The sequence below is a fragment of the Cinclus cinclus genome, chromosome Z, assembly GCF_963662255.1.
Source record: "Cinclus cinclus chromosome Z, bCinCin1.1, whole genome shotgun sequence".
In the NCBI taxonomy this organism is placed as follows: domain Eukaryota; kingdom Metazoa; phylum Chordata; class Aves; order Passeriformes; family Cinclidae; genus Cinclus; species Cinclus cinclus.
Genome location: NC_085084.1, coordinates 83,675,269 through 83,695,496, shown reverse-complemented (window position 1 = coordinate 83,695,496; position 20,228 = coordinate 83,675,269). Strand labels below are relative to the sequence as shown.

At 46.6% G+C, this 20,228-nt stretch overlaps 1 protein-coding gene across 2 annotated transcripts in view; it reads right to left on the bottom strand.

Annotated features, from left to right (window-relative positions):
• CTIF (cap binding complex dependent translation initiation factor) overlaps window positions 1–5,711 on the bottom strand; it is a 112,796-nt gene extending 107,085 nt beyond the window's left edge. For both annotated transcript variants that reach the window (XM_062513461.1, XM_062513462.1), the window contains exons 1-2: window positions 5,139–5,711; window positions 1,955–2,038 (exon numbers count right to left, since the gene is read on the bottom strand). In XM_062513461.1, coding sequence (XP_062369445.1) covers window positions 1,955–2,038; window positions 5,139–5,318 — 264 coding nt within the window. In that variant the 5' untranslated portion in view covers window positions 5,319–5,711. The remainder of the gene's footprint in view (window positions 1–1,954; window positions 2,039–5,138) is intronic.
• Window positions 5,712–20,228: the final 14,517 nt, after the last annotated feature.

Here is a 20,228-nt window from a genome sequence, read left to right as displayed (position 1 = left end):
AATCCCTTCTTCCATTGGGAAATAATTAGCTGGCTTCTTCCTTAGCTGGTTTGAAAAGTGATTGATAATTTTAATTCAAGACAAACATATTAGTAATGATTTTTTTTTTAAATATTGAAAGATTATAGTGAAAACAGCCAGGAATGATAATAAACTGCACTTGGTCCTCACCAGCAGCGTTTCACTCATGTATCAGCAACAGTGAGAGAAATGTTTGCCTGGACAGAGGAACAATAGCTTGCAGCTCCTCTTTGGTGCCAAGGAAAATTTGTTACTCACAGTTAAAGGAAGCCAAACATGGAAAGATATAATTACTAGCTCTGCTGCAGGCTGGGAAGGCTGGGAGAGAGCCCAAACACAGGATAAGCAGCTTGGGCACCAGCGAATGGTGTTTGTATGTAGAAAAGGAGCTCCCTGTAGGAGGAGATCAAATATATTTAACTCCTGGGATGGGGGGGGTTTGTTAAAAAAAACAACAAAAAACATAAGAAAACAACAATAAAAAATCAAACATGTAAGCTGAAACAAAAGAGTGCATGGCACCAGGCAAATGAAGGATGTCAGGAAAGTAACACCCATGCCTGACTCCTGCATCCTCCTGTGGTCCCTACCAGCCACTGGCATGTCAGCAGAGCCCTTGGGTGAAGAGCCAGGGACCTTCTTCCCCATTGAAAGCCCCTGATCCACCCAAGGAAGCCTGATGGAAATGGCCAGCCTCCCAGCTGAACATCAGCAGCTGTCTGCAGTGCTTGGAGGGAGCCTGGATGAGGTTTTGCTGCTGAGTATTTTGAAGTAAATCAAAGCTGTAATAAATTAAATCCACAATTCTGTCTGACACCTTCCGGAGCTCATCTGAAGGAGTGCCTCTGTTCAGCACACACCCTCCTACAAAACCACTCCCTGCTTTTGTTGGGTGCAGGTGTTGGTAGAAGTACTACCAGCATCCTGGGACCACGGCAGGGAGGGGATGCCTGAGCACCCATCCATCGCCAAGAAATTCCAGCGTGGCACCACGTGGGAGGAAGCTGTGCCCAAAATGAGAGCTGCAACATTCCCTGCTCAGATTGTCACAGCCTCTTTTACACCCTGCAAGGGGCTCCCAAGTTCCCTCTCATGGACTCTACACACGAAACTGAATCTGGAGGACATAAAGCAGAGCAACAGCATGAAAGCCACCAATCTGAAGCCACTTCTCTGGGTGGGACACTCATCAGCCACAGCAACTGGAAATGCTGCTTCCCTTTCCCTCAGATGCTTCAGTTTCACATCTCCTCAGGCAAGTGCTGCTCTCTCTGAGCTGATGGTCTCATGGTGACACAGCAGCTTGTCAACCAGATGACAATGATCAAACACAAGTCCCCACCCTAACCAGCACTCTTCTATGGGGGTACTCACACCAGGAGGGACAGACACCTCCAGCAGTGCATGTAGACACCCCTCACTCATGTTCAGACCACATCCAAGCACCAAAACTGACTCACACCTGTCACTGCATGACCAACGCAGGCTCTCAGCACTTGCAGCTTTGCTTCTTCCGCCAGCTCACTCTCTCAGCTGTTTCATGCTCTTCCCTGTAACACCATCTTTGTGCTGCAGCACACAACAAATAAGCCCAGCTACACAAAGATCCCTCATTCCAGCTACATCTCATGCTTCCAAGTCAGCTCTGATGCACCTAACAGTTTCCTCGCACAGGCAGCAATAAGAAACCCTCCTGGGATAAATGTGACACTCCTTATTTTTTCCCCTTTAAGCTCCTGGTCAAAGCATCCATCTGCACATCAGGATGTTGCCCACCTCCAGTGGTTTGGGCAGGAACGAGCTTTTGGATGCCAAGCAGAGGGAGATGTCTTCCCTTCCACAGGAAAGGGAAAGCTGGCAGCACCTCCCAGGCAAGGCAGTACAAGAAATAAAGGCAAAGTTCTGGGGAGGAGGAACTAAACACAATCCCTACCTGGTTATGTTCGTGAGACGATGAGCCCTTCCCTCGGGATGGGGAACAGCTGCCATCAAGCTGCTCACTACAATCCGCCGTCCACTGCAAAAGGGATAAAAAAAAGGGATTGTGTAAAATAATAGCTGGGCTGGGCAAAACTGCTGCGTCAGTCCACAGTGCACAGAAAACACCGTCCAGCCGCGGGCATCGCTGCACACGTGTGGCACCCCCCTCCTTTTTGAGGATGATCCCAAAGGCTTTGGCTTGGAAATGCTCCACCCGCTGACAGGGAGTACAGGGAAGATGCAGGAACAACTGTAGGAAAGCACTTCATATGGTGCTTTGCAATAAAATCCAGCCCCAGCACCTCTTTGATGACTCTGACAGTGTTTTGAATCCCAGGTGTGTGATACACACTAGGGTGATGTGATTTTATCACTCATTTCAATGGAATTCTTCCAGGGAAAGTTGGAAAATTTTTGCTTTTCCCAACTCTTGTTTCCAACTCTGCTTGCTCTGGGAACAGATACATGGTCTGAGCAGCCAACACCCTGTGTTTTCATTTTAAACAAAACAGAAAATGAGCACGGAAGCTGTAGGTTTGGCCATTGCCATACATGGCCATAGGGGACCAGCAGATTCCTAGGCCAGCTAGCTCCAAGGTTGGGCAGCAAGGTGCCTCCACCAAAATAATTGAATTTGATGTAATTTGTTGCCTTTTTCTGTTCCCCTCCTAAAGAAATGTAGGGCTGCATCAAATAGTGTGGGGAAAAAAAAAAGGCAATTTTCACTAGACAAACATGAAATATGCTGCTTAATTCTAAAGTAATTTTGTCACTCCTTCAACAAAGTGGAGACTGACCAGCCCCACTTCTGAGGTCTTCCATGCTGGAAGCACTTGGCTGCTCCAGAGACACTCAATCCTTGGTACTACTGCCAAGGATGATGTGCCAAGAAAATGAAAAGTCATTTCCATACGAACAACCACTTGAGAGATCCCTGACGAGTATAGATGAGGGCACAAAATAAGAGTGGTCACTACAACTGCCCATGATCCCTGCCCTCATCAGAGAGCCTGTTCTAGCTCTAGATGGGGGTATTTCAGTCTCCCCTCATTAAAGAGCTGCCTATCACTCTCCTGACACTTCTGCTGACCCTCTTCAACAGGCTCATAATGCCATCACTCTTGAAAGACTTTTACCAGACATATCTCTATCTCCTTTAACAATTCTGAGTGCAACCAGATGTCTAGAAAAAATCTCTCAAGGTACAAGCTCACTCCTTATTATCTCCATAGCAAAATAAAATTGCCTTTCTCTCTGATTTTCCTCTTTTTTCCTGGTGGGAGCAAGGCTGGGGACATCCCCATCATGGGAACATCCACATTTTGGGCTTCTATGAAGTGGTGATGGATTCAGCTTCCCTAGGAGCAGTGTAGAAGATGTGCCTTTCCTTTCTTCCCCCAGCAAGGAGAGCAGCTGTCCAGGGATGTGGTACCATCCAAGCAACACACACACACACACACACACACACACACACGGTTGAATGGATTTATCTACTCTCAGGCAGAGAAAACATCACAGCCACAAGGAAACAAACTGCAGAGAGATTAAGTAACTTTCCCAACATGAAAGATTTAGTAGAACCTTGCAGTTAAAAACAATTTCCTTGGTCTCAACCCAGTGCCTTTCCCCTAAATCCATCTTTCTCCCTCCAGCTCTCATTAACAGGGAATGTGCCACCTCCCACCAGGCTGGCTTCCACCAGGGTTACTCCAGTCAGCTGTAGTATATGTGCCTGTTTATTCCATGTTCTGCTGGAATAAACAGGCACATAAAATAAACAGAACTGATCAGGAAGAGAAAACTAGAAATAAAAATTCCTGATTATTTCTTACTGGTGGAAAAATGAAAAAAAACTTTGTGAGACAAGGGACAATTCCTTCTTAGCACAACCATTAAGATGTGGCTTGATGAATGCCAAGTGACTTAGAGTAAAAGCCCATCTGCACTTTTTGTCCAAAACACAGCCCTAGAAATAAGAAATGCTGCATTTTTATGGAGTTTCACAGTAAATCCTAACTAAACTTCCACATCAATGGTCTGGGGTACAACCTCATTTAGCTGCTTCATCTGAGGTGCCTCTAAAAGTGGTTTAATTAAAAGGTCCAATGTTGAGATATTTCATTATTACAAATTTTTGTTTTAAAATAAAACCAAGCCATCTTGAAAGAGAATACTCTCAGAACTGATATTAAAAACCCAGCAGCTCCTTTTTTCCAGGGCAGGCCAGGAATGAAAGCTAAAATGCCATTTCCACAACTGGAAGATGGATTTGGTTGCTGCAATCAAGGATCTTAATGCAAAAAATGTAGACAGGCTGCCATGAGAATCAGAAATTTTTGTCCTTAAGATACAGTGGTAGTCAGGGGTTATTGGCAGAGCAGTAGACAGGCTAGAAGAGGTTGTGGAACTTTTTCTTTTGAACTTGACATATTAATAAGTGGAATGTGTGTACTTGACCTGAGGCCCCTCCAAAGCATCACTTCAAACACAGACATCTCCCAGCCTTGGGTTAAAAAAATACACTTTGGATCACTAGATTTTTAAATACATTTTCCCCTACTTCCAAGGGCTTTGAGCCTCAAATTTTGGAAGACCTCTTCACCAAAATCTATTGTTAAAAAGGTTCCTTTGTTTGGTAATTTCTGTACATTGAGATGATATAAAACGGGTCTAGAGCTCTGGGTCAGATCCTCAGCTCCAGCAAACCTGCAGAGCTCCAACAGATCACATCAAACACTGCTGACAGCAGATGAAGATGGGATCCTTCATATACAGAATCATGGAAAGGTTTGGGTTGGAAAGGACCTTAAACTCCATCTCATTCCACCCCCTGCCATAGGCAAGGACACCTTCCACTACCCCAGGTTGCTCCAAGCCCCATTCAACCTGTCCTGGAACACTTTCACTAACGCACCTTGAGACCATAAAAACCAAACCCAGCATCAGGAAACTGCTACCAGCAGGCTGGAGACCTCAAACACATCTCTGAACAAGCAAGCTGCCCCAAACCCAGCATTTTATCACATCCAAACTCTGCAAAAGCTACTTCAGTTGAGAATACACATCTCCAACCCAGCCTAGAAGACACCAGCATGCCCCCAGCCCCTCTCCCACCCTACAGTGAGACTTCCACCCACCTGTGAGACATGGGACTGTGTCTTCTCACTCTCGCCGTCGCCCTCGGTCTTGTCGGTGAGCAGGCCCTGGACCTGGTACTCCAGGACGTAGCTGTCGATGAAGCGCTCCAGCTCCTCGATCTCCTGGGAGCGGCTGCTCCCTGCCTCTGAGGAGGCTGATGCCACTGAGGAGCTCTCCATCCCTTCAGGGGACACGCCAGGAACACAGGGGGCCTGAGGAAGTGGGACAAAAAAACCAACCAAACAAAAAAAAAAACACCACAGCAAGGGATTACTACCTGGTAATTATTAAAAAAAAAAACCAAAAAAAAAACCCAAAAAAACCAGCAGACAAAAGTCTATTGGTTACCACAGGCAGGATGGTTTTTGCTGTGCATCTGCTTTTACAGTTTAATTTATAATAATCCTAGGTGGTTGCATTTAGGGCTTCCAGGCATGCAAAAACTGTTCCATTTCTGTAACATTCCTGCATTTAAGGGAAATGTATTTCTTGGCCTCCTGCTTCAAACCCAAGCTACTGAAAACCTCCAGACATATGCACAAGAGAAAAAAATCTCACACTGAAATGCTTAATTTAATAAATCAAAAACACTAGTTGTGCTGGATATGAGTGAGAAGCTGGAGGTAATGGATAAGGGTGAGGAAGAGGATGATAACTGAAAAGCTTCTCTAGGGGCAGTGGCAGTAAACAACACTGAGTTAATGGTGTGACTTTGAATGGTCCAGTGAGGAAGTAAAACAGAGACCACAACAGAATTCACTTTTACAACCTCTCGCTGCAGAAAACTGCCTCTATAGAAGATGAAGGGGATTTATAACACTCTTCTCTTTCCTTCTACTCCAGGGCTCAACACCAGTAACACCATAACAAAAGGGAACCACCAGCCCCTGGACCTGGGCTGGGCGTGGCACTGATGTCTGCTCCTTGTGACAGCAACAGGACCCAGGTAACGACTAGAGCTGTGACAGGGAGGGCTAGGCTGCATTTTAGGGAAAGGCTCTTTCCCCAGAGTGTGGTGGGCACTGCCCAAGGAAATGGGCACAGCCCTGAGGCTGCCAGAGCTCCAGGAGAGCTGGGACACTGCTCCCAGGGATGCACAGGCTGGGATTGTTGGGATGTCAGTGCAGGGACAGAAGCTGGGCTGGATGATCTTGCTGGGTCCCTTCCAGCTCAGGATATTTTATAATTCCACTTTTAGTAAAAAAGCAGGCCTTGGAACAGGGTCTTGTGGTAAATCTCATATTCCTCCTTCCATGCAGCCAAGAGGGAGAAGATATGGGAGCTGCCAGCACACTGCAGGACACAACAACTTCATTTCTCACCCTCTCCTTCATCAGGAACGGGTATTTACAATCTGCTTTGAGACAAGTATAAAATTGCTAAGCAAATTCGGAGTGAGTCACATGCAGAAGGAAGCAGGGGGGAAATATCTGTTCCCAGCTCATGTAATTTCCAGCTCCTCAACTATTTTCTTCTCTGTCACTTCTGAACAATTGTGGCTTCATTCGGAAACTGCCGAGAATGAGCAGTTCTGGCCTAAGGATTTCATCTGCTCAAGGAATTATTCCCAAATGTGCTCAGACTGTAAAAAAGGCTCATTATGTAGTCCAATATCACACATTAGCTCCTGAACAAAAATCATATGCCATATTAAAAAGGACAAAGAAAAAAGAAGAAAGTCAAGAAAGAAAAAAAAGAAGGAGCCCCAGAGAGTGTGGAGCCCTAGAGGAGGACATGCTTCTCCTTTTTTCACTAATTAGTGCCAATTACTGCATGGAAAGCACCAATTATCAAACAGGAAGCGCTAAAGAAAGAGTTGGGAGAATAGGAGGCTCCTACTGAGTCCTGGAGGGGTGCGATGGCATGGAGAGATGGCACGAGGCAGGGGGGAAATGACACAGGTGGCATCACTCAGGATGGAGTGAGCAGGGTCAGAGGTTATCTGCCATCTCACTGGGCCACACATTACCCAAGCCCAGTATTTTTTTTTTGGCCTATTACAGGGTTTTTTGAGGGTAGCACTGGAGGAAATCAAGCCCAGGGCACTGTCCTGGTGATGCACCCCCCTTGAATACCCATGATAAAAAGTGAAGTAGAGGAAGAACTACCACCTGCCTCACTTTTGGGGTGCTCACCATAGTGCTCAACCAGCATTCTGTCAAGTAGCAACACGAGAGATGGCAAACTGAAAGCAAACATGTTCATCAGAAGTCACCAGGTCCAGCAAACAAATGCAAGCCACATATCTGAGATATTTGTGCATCTCTAGTGGGAAACTCTAAAACCAGTTCATCCTGTGGTGCCTTCACCTCTCTCTAAAGGAAACCATCACTCCACAGGAAGAAAGCTCCTGCTCTTCCTGGTGATCTGTGCCCAGAGCTGGTTTCTCACCTGACCCTCAAAACATGTACAAAAAAGAGGTTTCCAAAGAGAAACCCAAACCCACACGAGCATCAAAGCATTTACTATCTTCCCACAGAGCAAACAAATGTTATGAGAGCTCTTAATGAAGAAGTGATCCCTCAGCTCTGTGTTGGCTCAGCACCTACCACAAAGGATTCCCAGACACCAGATACATTCCTTAATCATAACAAATAGAGATGAATCTCAATTTTTTTTTTCCACTTCCCCCTTCTCTCCCCTCTACTTTGTCAAAGCACAAAGTTTTTAAGTTAGCAGGGTGTGAAAATTACCTTCCAAATCTTTCATGTCTCTGAAAGTGCGCAAGGCCAGGTTGGATGAGACCTGGAGCAACCTGGTGCAGTGGAATACATCCCTGCCCATGGCAAGGGGGTAGAACTAGAGGATCTTAAATGTCTCTTCTGACTTAAATCATTGCAGAATCCTATGATTTTACAGAACCCATGTTGTGCTCATTACCGTGACCATTAAAGAAGGAATCATCAGCAGAAAAAGTCAATAGATGTGCAAACTGCTTATTATAACTTAGTAATTATCAGCATTACTGTAACACATAATTATTAATAGCTGTTATTAAGGGTGATGTAAATGGAGTTCTTGCTTTAGCAAGATTATACTGTTTTTGTGGGCAATTATACAGTTCTACCCTTCATCAGCAAATAATAAGAACAAGTATGACATTTGTAGACTCATTCCCTTTCTCCCAAAGGTGCTCCGGGCTTGTTAAACTTGTGGAAACAAGTAGTGAATTTGGTAAGTGAAGAACAGCAATGGAGAAGGAACCCACTTTGGGCTGGGAGGCAAAAGGAGAGTGGAACTTGCAACCAAAATGATCTAGGAAGAGGTGAGTCTGTGATGAGAAGACCACAGACATGCAGGACAGCGATGCATTTCCATCAGCTCACTGGAGGCTGGGTGAGAGGACCACACCTCCCCCAGGAAGGAGGTTCCAGCCATTCCACTCCACACCTAAAGCTCTCCAAAATCTGGACTGCAGCAGCCTGGCAGTGCCAAAACAGAACAGCAGGGTAACTTCACACAGACCATCCCCTGGGATGTATCCCCCCCTGGATGTATCCCAGCCATGCCAAGGGACTCCAGCCCCCAAATAAGCTTCTGGGCAAAAACATGCTGGCACAGCAACATTACATCGAAACTACTACCCATAAAGAGATCTTCCTAAAACAATTATTGCAGAATCATTGAATCATGGAACTGTTTAGATTGGAAAGCCCTCCAAGACCATCAAGTCCAACCATTCCCCTAGCACTGCCCAGGCCACCACTGCCCCATGTCCTACATATCCACACAGCTTTTAAATCCCTCCAGGGATGAGGACTCCACCATCGCTCTGGGCAGTCTTCTTCAATATCCACCCTGATCCTCCCCTGGCCCAGCCTGAGGCCGTTCCCTCTCCTCCTGTCCCTGGGATAAGATCCCAAATCCCCTCCCAGCTGTCCCCTCCTGTCAGGGAGTTGTGCAGAGCCACAAGGTCCCCCCTGAGCCTCCTTTTCTCCAGGCTCAGCCCCTTTCCCAGCTCCCTCAGCCTCTCCTGGGGCTCCAGCCCCTTCCCCAGCTCCGTTCCCTTCCCTGGACACGCTCCAGCCCCTCGTTGTCTCTCTTGTCCTGAGGGGCCCAGAGCTGTCCCCAGCACTGCAGGTGCCCCAGCACCAGCATTCCCAAGGCCTTTCCCAACTTCCCAGCCCATCTTCACCAGCCTAGAGCTGTAGGGGGCTGGGGTGATCCAAGAGCAAGCCAGGTCTTGCTCTAATTCATCTAGAAAAACTCACATCCTGACCTGCTGTTAGGACAACAGCAGCACACCTTGCTCCTATGCAAGGTCCAAAGCACCAACAAAGGAAAGAAAACAGACTGTTTTTCCCCTGGATGTGTTTTGCTTCCCCTGCATGGATGGGAAGAGCTTAAAATGCTTTTGCATACACAATTAATTACTTTGAAGGTTGTAGCTTCCAAAGGTAAGAGAAACAGAAACACCACACTGTCACACTCTATGAGGCAGATTTGGGATCTATGGGACAGGACTGGGATCTATGGGACAGGATTGGGATCTATGGGGCACAGCCAAAATGGTGAGAGCTGGAAGCATATTTTCCTGACAACTACACAGCCAGGAACTAATACCCAATTCCAATGCCTAGGAAAGGTCACTGGGAAAGATCTCTAAAATACAGAGTTTAGGCAGAACTACTTAATTCATCAGGCTTCTTCTCACCTGAACTGAAATTCAATTATTGAAACATCTAACCACCACCAAAGCCCAGTAAAGGACAAGTGCCCAGCCCATCTTTCCAACAACATGGCCTCAGCTGTTTAGGCTTGACTGACAGACTAAGGGCATTTAATTGGAAAACTCATGTCCCTTCCTTACTTACCCTTCAGTTAAACACTGAGAAAAACCCAGTCCAATCCTCCATTCCTCCACGACTCCAAACTGAAGTCAAGAGGAATGCAGGGCATCCTTCATGCATAGAATATTTATTTCTCAGAAATGTCATCACAGGCCAGCTGCTGCAGAAACAGGCTGTGACAGGCTACAGAGCTATTCTGGCAGATCCCTGGAAGCCTTTGTCTTGCCACATGGGATTTATCATCCCAGAGTTTTCTAGGAACAAGAGATGCTTCCTATAAAAGGCAGCTGCAGTGCAAATTCTTCACGTAGCAATGCAGCCACCTGCTTCCAGAATGTTCTGTGGTAAGACATCCAGCATCTCTTGTGTTAGTTCTCCTTTGGGTGTTTGTAACAGACTGTGATCCAGCAGGTCCCTTCTGCTCTGAGACACCTGGTACTTGAACTAAGGAGCAGCTCAGCAGCCCAGATCAGTCTGTGCCTGAATGGGATGATGGTAAAACCAAACCAGACTGATCTCCAAGGAGACAGAGGGAAAGGTTCAAGCCCAGTCATCACATCCTCTCTTCCCATGAGCAACCAACAACAATTATCACTTCTCCTGTGCATGCTCCAAAACCCATCCCATTGTTCTCCCATCCCTGCCCTCTACAGTTATGTTGGACATCACCTTGTGCAGGTGGATATAGATACCCAGGGTGAGGTGACACCCTCTTCTGCTCAGTGCCTCTCTGGGGCTGGGCAGGAAGGAGCAGCTCATGGTCAAACCCTCCATCATCACCTCCCTCACATTTCCTGCTCATTGAGACTCCAAGCCAGGCTTCCCAAAGCTGCTGCCAGAGAACACACAGAAGGATAAAGTCCCTGCAGTCCCAGACAACAGAGATGCTTTGATCACAGGGAAGAGCAGATACTGCAGGACAACCCTCCAACTTCTTATCTGCTTCTTATCAGCACCTTCGGGTCAGGTGTCTCGACTCTGCAAACAACCACCCACCGCTCATGCTCTGACAGCAGCACAGGCACAAGGACCTTTGACTGTCTGTGTTTAGGGCTGGAATTCCTGGCCATCAGCACGGCAGGATTCCCAGCATCTCCTTTTAATGAGCCCCTTCTGCAGCAATATTTTCCCTCTCCTCATCCAGCCCATTTCCAACAACAAGCAATTAGCAAGATGTCTTTCTCAAGTGGTGAGAGCATCTCAGAGAATGAGACGAGCAGTTTATCTTTATAGTTTATCTTTATAGTTTATCTTTATCCTCCAGCTGCCTGCAGGAACAGTTACTATGGAAAATAAAAGCAAGAGAGATGAACCATGACTCCCTGTACCCAGGTACTGCTGCATCTCCACAAAGCATCATGTGTCTTTCTTGGATTTGCTGCTCCAAAACCCACTACCTTTCCAGATGTCAAAACATCAAGCACAGAAATGGAAATTATTATACCCCAGATCTGACCCTTTTCTAATTAAAATGTAAACACCTTTGAAAACCACATGAGTGTTTACTGTGGGAGACAGCCTTGGGCTTTTCAGACACTGATGCATCCACAGCTGATTGAGCAATAATGTACTTCATCATCCCTCCAGTCTCAGGTCTGGTTTTTGGTACCTGGTGATGCAGAAAAGCCCCAGTGACAGGACAGGAGCTCACCAGCTGCCATGCTGCAGTGCTGCTCATGAGCTTGGCACAGAACACAGCAGGCAAACACCACGGTCCATTGAAACAGCCGTCAAAACTAACACAGAAATTAACAGGGAGCAAAAAGAGAAGGGTAGACAAGTGCTGCAGAATACAACCCAAAACAGCCAGCTTGATCCAGCAGGGAAGGGAGAGGAGTAACCAGAAAGTCAGAAATCGCTCATTCTCACCCAGACAATAATTTATTATGTAGCTTGCTTCCCTGCAATAAGCAATTCTTTGTGGCTGGGAAGTGAATCTTTTTTCTTCTCTTTAACAAAACCAAACCCACATCACCTTTAGGAACACAAAATGTTTTAGTGTGTCAAATCTGTGCATGAGGTTGGAGTGGCTTTCCACCAGATGGGTTTCCTTGCCTAGGGGAAGACATTACCTTTGGCTTGTGATAGATATTATCAAAAAAGGAAAGGAAAAACCAGCACATAACTAAGAAAACGACTATCTGAACATCAGGTGAATGAAGGCAGGTTTATGGGCAGACCCTGTGGTGGGATGCTCCACTGCAGGGGATGTCAGGGCAAGGAGACTGCTGGAGCATCACTCTGGCTGCAGCAGCAACAGCAAGAAAGGCTCACAGATTTTGATACAAATTCAATATGCAAATGCACCAGCATTTCTAGATATAAAATCTCAAACAGGCCATAAAAAGCCTGCAACCACCAACCCCTGAATTGTGAACAGCCTGAGTTTTATAACCTATTTTACACTGGTTCATGCTACAAACTGTGACTTAAGCCAGACATAATCAATTTCCACATTCCCCTGCTTCTGCTATAAGCTACTGGAACGAGAGCCTACATTTCATCTTACCCTTGTTATTTTTCACCTTTACAAGGGAAATGTTGCCAGATAAAGTTATTGAACAATTATTAAGAATATCTGAAGAAACAGCATTTCACGCAGGTTCTTCTCTTCAGAGCTGCACTGTTTCTCCTTGGAGAACACACAGCATCACTCTGGTAGCTGGGCAGGATGTTCTGGATGCAGGGATTGTGCTGGAAGACACAAACCAAGGATGCTCTCCTGCCAGATGAGCTTCCACATGTGCACCATGTACCTGTGCGTGCTGCTCTGCAATTCATCTGGCAGGCTGCAATCCTCAGGCAACCAACACTTGCATTTTTGCCCAGCTCTTCTGGAACCCCAAGGGATGAGCCACAATCACATGGAAGCAGCAGCCAGGGTGCAAAGCTCCCTGTACAGGCAGCACTCTGCAGGCAGAGATCATAGCCCACATCCTAAATAAAAGCATCACAACCACAAGTTCATCCATACACAGCCACTCATGCACCCGTGCTGGCTGATGCGCAATGTCCTTTGTAAACAAATGAAGGGAAACCATTATTGGGACGAAAGCTTTTCTTTCCAGGCACCCAGGCAATAAAATGGGCACTTGGGTTGTGAAAAGCTCTGTAATCCTAAAAGACACATCCAACTCTAAGTTGAGATGTCAACCTGCTGAAGTAATCCAACCCGCTGGCGGCTGCCGATGGGAGGGACTGGGTGGGAGCAGCATACCCCGGTCAGCAGCAGGGCAGGCATAGAGGCTGCTTAATCCCTATTAAATCATGCCCGTGGTTCACTGGCAAAAAGCATTTTTGTGCTTGTACACCAACTTGCAGCTGCATTCAAAGAAACATATCTTGGCCACCAGCCAAAAGGCTGGAGCTGCCACTCCAGCATGGATTTTACGGTAGGAGGAGCCAGCTGATCCTCTCCTCCTGGGAATCATAGGATCACAGAACAGCCGGGGTTAGAACAAACCTTTAAAGGTCATCCAGTGCAATGCCCTGGCATGGACAATGACACCTCCCACTTAATGAGGTTGTTCCAAGTCCCATCCAGCCTGGCCTTGGACTCTCCTAGGGATCCAGGGACAGCCACAGCTGCTCTGGGCACCCTGTGCCAGGGCCTGCCCACCCTCCCAGCCAGCAATTCCCAATTCCCAATATCCCATCCATCCCTGCCCTCTGCCAGTGGAAGCCATTGCCCGTGTCCTGTCCCTGCATGCCTTGTCTCCAGTCCCTGTCCAGCTCTCCTGGAGCCCCTTCAGGCCCTGCCAGGGGCTCTGAGCTCTCCCTGGAGCCTTCTCTTGTGCAGCTGAGCACCCCCAGCTCTGCCAGGCTGGCTCCAGAGCAGAGGGGCTCCAGCCCTGGAGCATCTCCGTGCCCTCCTCTGGATTGGCTCCAGCAGCTCCACGTCCTTGTGCTGTTGGAGCCCAGGGCTGGAGGCAGCTCTGCAGGTGGGGTCTCACCTGAGCCCAGGGGCAGAGGGGCAGAATCCCCCCTGCCCTGCTGCCCACCTGGGGGATCAGCCCAGGGCAGGGGGGTTCAGGCTGGGGCAGGTCCAGCTCTCACCCACAGCATCCCCAGCTCCTTCTCCCAGGGCTGCTCCCCTGCTCATCCCCAGCCTGGATTGATCCCGGGGGCTGCCCTGACACAGGTGCAGCTCCAGCACTTGGCTTTGTTAAACCTCGTGAGGTTCCCATCCTTAAGGATTCTCACCTGCCCCCCCACCAACTGCTTCCTTTCATCACAGCTTTCACCTTTTTTTGGAAATTAAATTCTTCTGTGCAACAATAGGGACAAGAGAGACTCTAGTGCATCCCAAATTCAACATTTCTTGAAAATGAGATAGGAATGAGGAAGCAAGATGCCTTTAACAACATCAGCCACCTTCTGCACCATTAAAAGCAAATCTTGCTTGGGTTCCGGCTGCTAAAATCAAAGGTAACAATCCCTCCCAGCCTTGGGTATGCTGCAGGTTGGGATGGGGTTACATGAAGAAGAGTTGAAGGAGAGACAATTCCCTCTGACCCATGGCTGCCTCACTCACAGGGATCTCTGTGCATTCTGCCTACCATGAGTTGCTCAGCTGGAACTGTAAAGAGAAATCAAGTAAACCTGTGCAGTAAACACTGCAGGGGAAAGTGGAAAATAACTTAGCAAGTCCTCTCTGAGCTAGTTAAGCTCGACTGAAAAACTCCATGCAGAAATGAGTATATTCAGAGATTTTCTGAATCTTTAATTACATTCAGTTAAAAAAAAAGAAGAAAAAAAAAGCCCTAAAAAATCCCACTCAACTACACCCACAAACAAATAAAATTTCCCAAACGTGCCTCTGGACCCCCAACACTCCACTGCATTCTAATATTTAAGTTATAAAAGAAGAAGCAGATCGGTTTTTACATCACAGCCAGCCTGGAGCCATCAGTCATTGACCTTATCAGTTTCCATACAGGCAGTAGCCATGAGACAAGATTCTAAATATTCTAGTGGAAAAGAACAGGATATGGGGAAAGTACAGTTCCTTCTTCAATTCTGTACATGCAGAAGGAAAAGCAGATGTTTCCTTATACTGCTCCTAGTAATATTATTATTATAATAATTACAATTATTATTATTATTATTGTTATTAATAGTAATAAATTAACAGTCAGGAAACCAAACAAAAGGCCTGAAGAAGCACATGGGGAAAGGGAATCCTGCGGGGTCAGTGTCTAATACCAGATGAACAGGTTCACCATGACAAAGATGGCCATGGCCAGCATCCTCCACGCTCTTCCCAACTTTTGGAAGCCTCTGCTTGGCAGAAAAAGGCAAACACCCCAGCAAGGCATTTGGCTTTTATTTTTGACCAGACTGAGCCAGTCACCAAAACTTTACCTGCACCTGGGGTTGGACACAGTGCCCTCCTCAGCAGCTCCTCCTGGAGACATGGACTGGATGTGGTCAACTTTCATACAGCAAAGTGACTGCATAAGGGAAGTTTCTCCCACTTCAATCAGAGGGACCATCTGAATTCAACTGAGACCCCTGTGACTGCTGTTAGCAAAGAACATCATCTAATGCAGCTACCACAGCTTGAGAAGATCACAGAACCACAGACTGGTTTGGGTTGGAAGGGACATCAAACCTCATCTCATTCCACCTACTGCTAGGGGCAGGGACACCTTCCACTACCCCAAGTTGCTCCAAGCCCTGTGCAACTTGGCCTTGGACACTTCCAACGATAGGGCAGCCACAGCTGCTCTGGGAAACCTGTGCCAGGGCCTCACCACCATCACAGGGAAGAATTTCTCCATAAAAGAGTTTCTTCCTAAATGCCCTTGCAGACCGTAAGTCCACTTTTCAGCCAACAGGGATCTCATGCCATGTTCTCCCACATAATTGCCCACTGTGCTTAGGAAAACAAATATGATATCCAGACGGACCCAGGTTTTTTGATGGGCTCCCAGCAGTTGTCCCAGGAAGGAACACAATGCAGCGCAGGAACCACAGCACCCACCAAAGGTCTTACCAAGCTCAAGGGTGCTGCTGTGTGGCAGGGATGGGCTCCCTGTGAACTCACCACACTGAAAAACATCACAGCAGCAGGAATGCCCAGCCTAGGACAGGGGGAAACCAGACTCTCCAGACTTTGCTTTGTACAGGCAGCATGAACCAAGCCCACGAGCTTAACCCTTCTCTGAAATCCATCCCCAGCTTTTAGCTCCTTCCAGCAGCTGATGAGACAGCTTGAATCAATTCACCAGGAAAATGCCTGCCTTAGGGAACCAGCCCAAAAATACCAAGCACCTCCCCAGACAGGAATTTTTGGGAGCTACTGGCCAGTCACCAGCCTCCTTTTTGAGGCTTGAAGTGCATTTTTTTGCAATCACTCCCAGACTATCACTCTGTTGGTGCTCTGCACCAGCGGTGCCGCTGCAGATCTCTAAAAATTTCCTTCCCAGGTGGACCCACTCCACCTGTAGTTATTCTCCCCTAAAATGCAGTGAGTGAGGATGACAAGAATCTAGTAATGGGGGTGGGAAGAGCAGCCTGCTGACCCCCAGGGTGTAAAGATGCTGCAAGCACTTGCACAGCTACATATCACCAGAGGAACCTGGCTGAGCCCTGAAAGGCAGAAACAAGACAGGGAGGTGTTTGTTGTAACAAAGCAAACAGAGAGACAGGTACTTTCAGGACATGACAAGTAAACTTTTGAAATGAACATGAGCCTGGGGAGTGTCTATTTACCTCCACCAGCAGCAAGGACAGCTGGGACTGGCCCTGATCAAGACAGCTTTGGGATTCAGCAATCTAATTCTAATCTTCCCTGCTGTCAGTGACCTTAACACCAGTCCCTTCTGTAACTCTACGTCTTGGACCACAAAGTCACAGAATGCTTTGGGCTGGAAGGGATCTTCCAGTCCCACTCCTTGCCATGGGCAGGGACACCTTCCACTACCCCAAGCTGCTCCAAACCTCATCCAACCTGGCCTTGGACACTTCCAGGGATGGGCCAGACACAAATTACCTGTGCCGGGGCCTCACCACCTACTTTTTTCTTAATAACTAATCTAAACCTACTCTCTGCCACTTTGAAGCCATCCCTCTGCATCCTGTCACTCCAACAGCCTCTCTCCATCTTTCCCATAGACTCCCTTCCTGCACTGCAAAAAAGCCTTGTTGAGCCCCAGTGCTGCTGCTTGTGTACTGGGGAGAAGAACAATAAAATTTGTCCCAAAATACCCTGGAGCTGCTCTTTGTGTCCAGCTGTTGCATCCACCACAGACCCAAATAAGCCATGCACTACATGTGTGACTGGGGTGTCACCACCTTCTCCATCGTGTCTCACTTGCCTCTCTTGTAAAACACAAACCCTGTTCTTTTCTTTTATGGTACACTCAATTTCCATGGCTCTCCATTATAGTGCAAAATAATTTATGACATTTCATTTGGGATTGAAATGTGACTTGACATTTTTTCATGTCTCAACAAAATAGCTGTTCTTATCGAACACAGCTAAAAATACTCTTATCCCCCACAACTATCCCTGGCACCACGATTTCTCTACGGGCTAATTAAGAAAAAAAAGCTAGAGCTAGCAATAATTATTCATTGAGGACAATTCACAGAGTCTGAGGATAGCTTGTGGTACCCAGTACCCACCCAAAGAATGCAGCAGTGCAACAGGATCATGGGGGGAGGGCTGCAGGTGCAGGGGAGCAGCATCAGCAGCTTCAGCAGAAACATCACAGCAGGACACCTGCTATTCATGTACCTTTGACTTCAGACAAATAGAGAGCCCAAACTATAGTGCTTTGCAGGAAAAAAAAAAGAGAGAAAAAAAAAGGAAAGAAAATTTTTAAGGAAGAATTTGATTCATCAAGAGACTGCTTAGTGATATACATGCAGAAGGTGTTTCACATAAAAGGGCCTTGAAGGTAGAGCCCCACCATTCCCAGCTCTTGGGTGACAGCACAGGGTAGGGATGTCCATCTGAGGGGACTCTATGACCCAACAATTCAGCAGTAGAATTTAATGTGGGACTGGAAAAGGCACTTTGGCAAAGACTTACACAGTTTGAATGATAAAGAAAATAAACCTCATTCCTAGTGCTGAAGTAGTGCAGGATTTGGAGGCTTCAGAGGGAGATCCAAAGAATGCCAAGATAAACACCTGTGGCCTTGGGGCAGTTTCTTCTCACTCCTTCAAGAGCTTTCATACAACCATGGAATGGGGTGATCCAAGCACTGTCCAACTTGGCCTTGGGCACTTCCAGGGATGGAACAGCCACAGCTGCTCTGGGAAACCTCTGCCAGTGCTTCCTGAGGACACTGGTCCAAGGGAACACCCTGCTGCTGGTGGGCATTCCTACATATCCATGACATCCAAAGGTGTACCAGCATCAGGAATCAGAGGTGACATCTGGCACTCAAACCACATATGTCCCCTCCACCAGTGTGGGACAAGGGTCATATTTCTCTTCTGTCACAGTCTCCAGAGGAACAGAATTCATCCTTGAAGAAGCAAAAGTATGACCCTATCACATAAAAACAATAATAATTTTTTAAATTACTTGCTTGCCAGCATCCTACATTTGGCTTGATGAATTTTAAATACTTTTGGTCAAGTCACTGCAGCCAAACCACTGGGAAGAAAACACTGAAAAAACTTGTTTCACTTTTTTTTTAGAGTTTTGTATTTTTATCAAAGGATTTTTTCTAGTCTTTTGTGGTGATGTACACTGAATTTCCACAACTCTCCCTTATAGTGTAAAATGATTAAAGCCAGACTTCATTTTGGACTGAAATGGGACTAGACATTATTTTGTTTCTTGTTTCAACAAAACAAAAATATCTACTCTCATTGAACCCAGCTAAAAACACGCTTATCCCCCACAACTATCCTTAGCACAATAATTTTTCTAAATGTCTAATTAAGGAAAAAATTGAATTAGCATTAACTATCTGTTTTATGGCCTGGTGTTGAAGAGTAGTCACTGAGAATCTGAGGATAACTTGGAGTACCCACCCAAAGGATGCAGCAGTGCTTCAGGAAAGAAGACGCAATTTGAAGTGTTCCTGTAATTCACTTGTAAGTTAGAAAGTCGGGAACCTCAGGAAAGTTCACACACACCTTTTTTCTAAAGAAAATGGAAATAAGGAAAATGGGAGCTCCCCCAAAAAGAAGGGGCACTGGCACAGCCCTAATTCTGCTGGAAAGGTAGAACATCGGGCACAAGCCCAGTGCCAGCCCTTTCAGGTTTTAACCTCCCGGCAATACCTCTGCTTTGGCTTGTTCCCAGCTCCTCCACGGGCTGCTCTGCTGCAGGGGAAAATATTTACTCTCCAGAGACTCAAGATAACACCCAGGGCTCCAGAAATCCCAACACAGATAAAGCCTAGCACGATGCCCTGCTCCATCCTCTCCCACTCCCTTTCAGGTCCAACTGGATCTTGCATGAGGCGAGGGGATAAAAAAAACCCCTCAAACAAAACAGGCTTCTGGGGCAGTGCTGCTGACTTGTTGTTTTCCAAGCCCTCTGCTACCGAGCCCCTGTGGTGCTGCTAACCTCTGCTGATCCCATCAGGTGGTTTTACTGGGAAGCTTAGCAGTAAGCCCTGCTCCTGCAAGGAGGCACCACGTTACGTGGGTTATTCTCTGCCCAACCACGGAGCTCTTAGCTCCAAAAATCCAACCTACAGGCTTCAGGAAGAAAATTAAGTGCATGACTGGAGGAAATTCATCTCAGGTTGCAATGTTTTGTTGTTGGGCCAGATTTAGGGCTTTTTTTCCTGTCCTACACTTTATTTTTTTTAATGTTGAAGTACATGTTAAACCCTGTTAACAAGCTGCAAACCCTGTCTTGCTGGGAAAAAAAAAAGAAAATGGCACCTTTAAAAGGTACTTGGCCTATACCTGTAGCCAAATAAACATATTATAAGCAGGAAAAGGGGCAGGAAGAAAAGGGAGAAACCACAGTGGGAAGGGGGACAAAAGAAGAAAAAAATGGGATAGCAAATAAAAAATCATGATAGGCACAAAAAAACAACCAAACAAACAAAAAACCAAAACCCAAAACAAACAATAAATAAAAAGGGATCAGGAAGAAAAATACAAATGAGATGGGGGATAAGGGACATACAAATGGGATAGGTAACATAAAAGAAGGGATAGAAAAGAAAAAAATGGGATAGGTAACAAATAGAATGGGATGGATAACTAAAGAAAAAAAGGGTTAGGCAACAACTCTGCATCCAAGAGCTGGGCAGAAAGTGGCACTGCACAGTTTTCACCATTAACTTTGGCAGCCAGAGGATTTCTGCAGTAAGA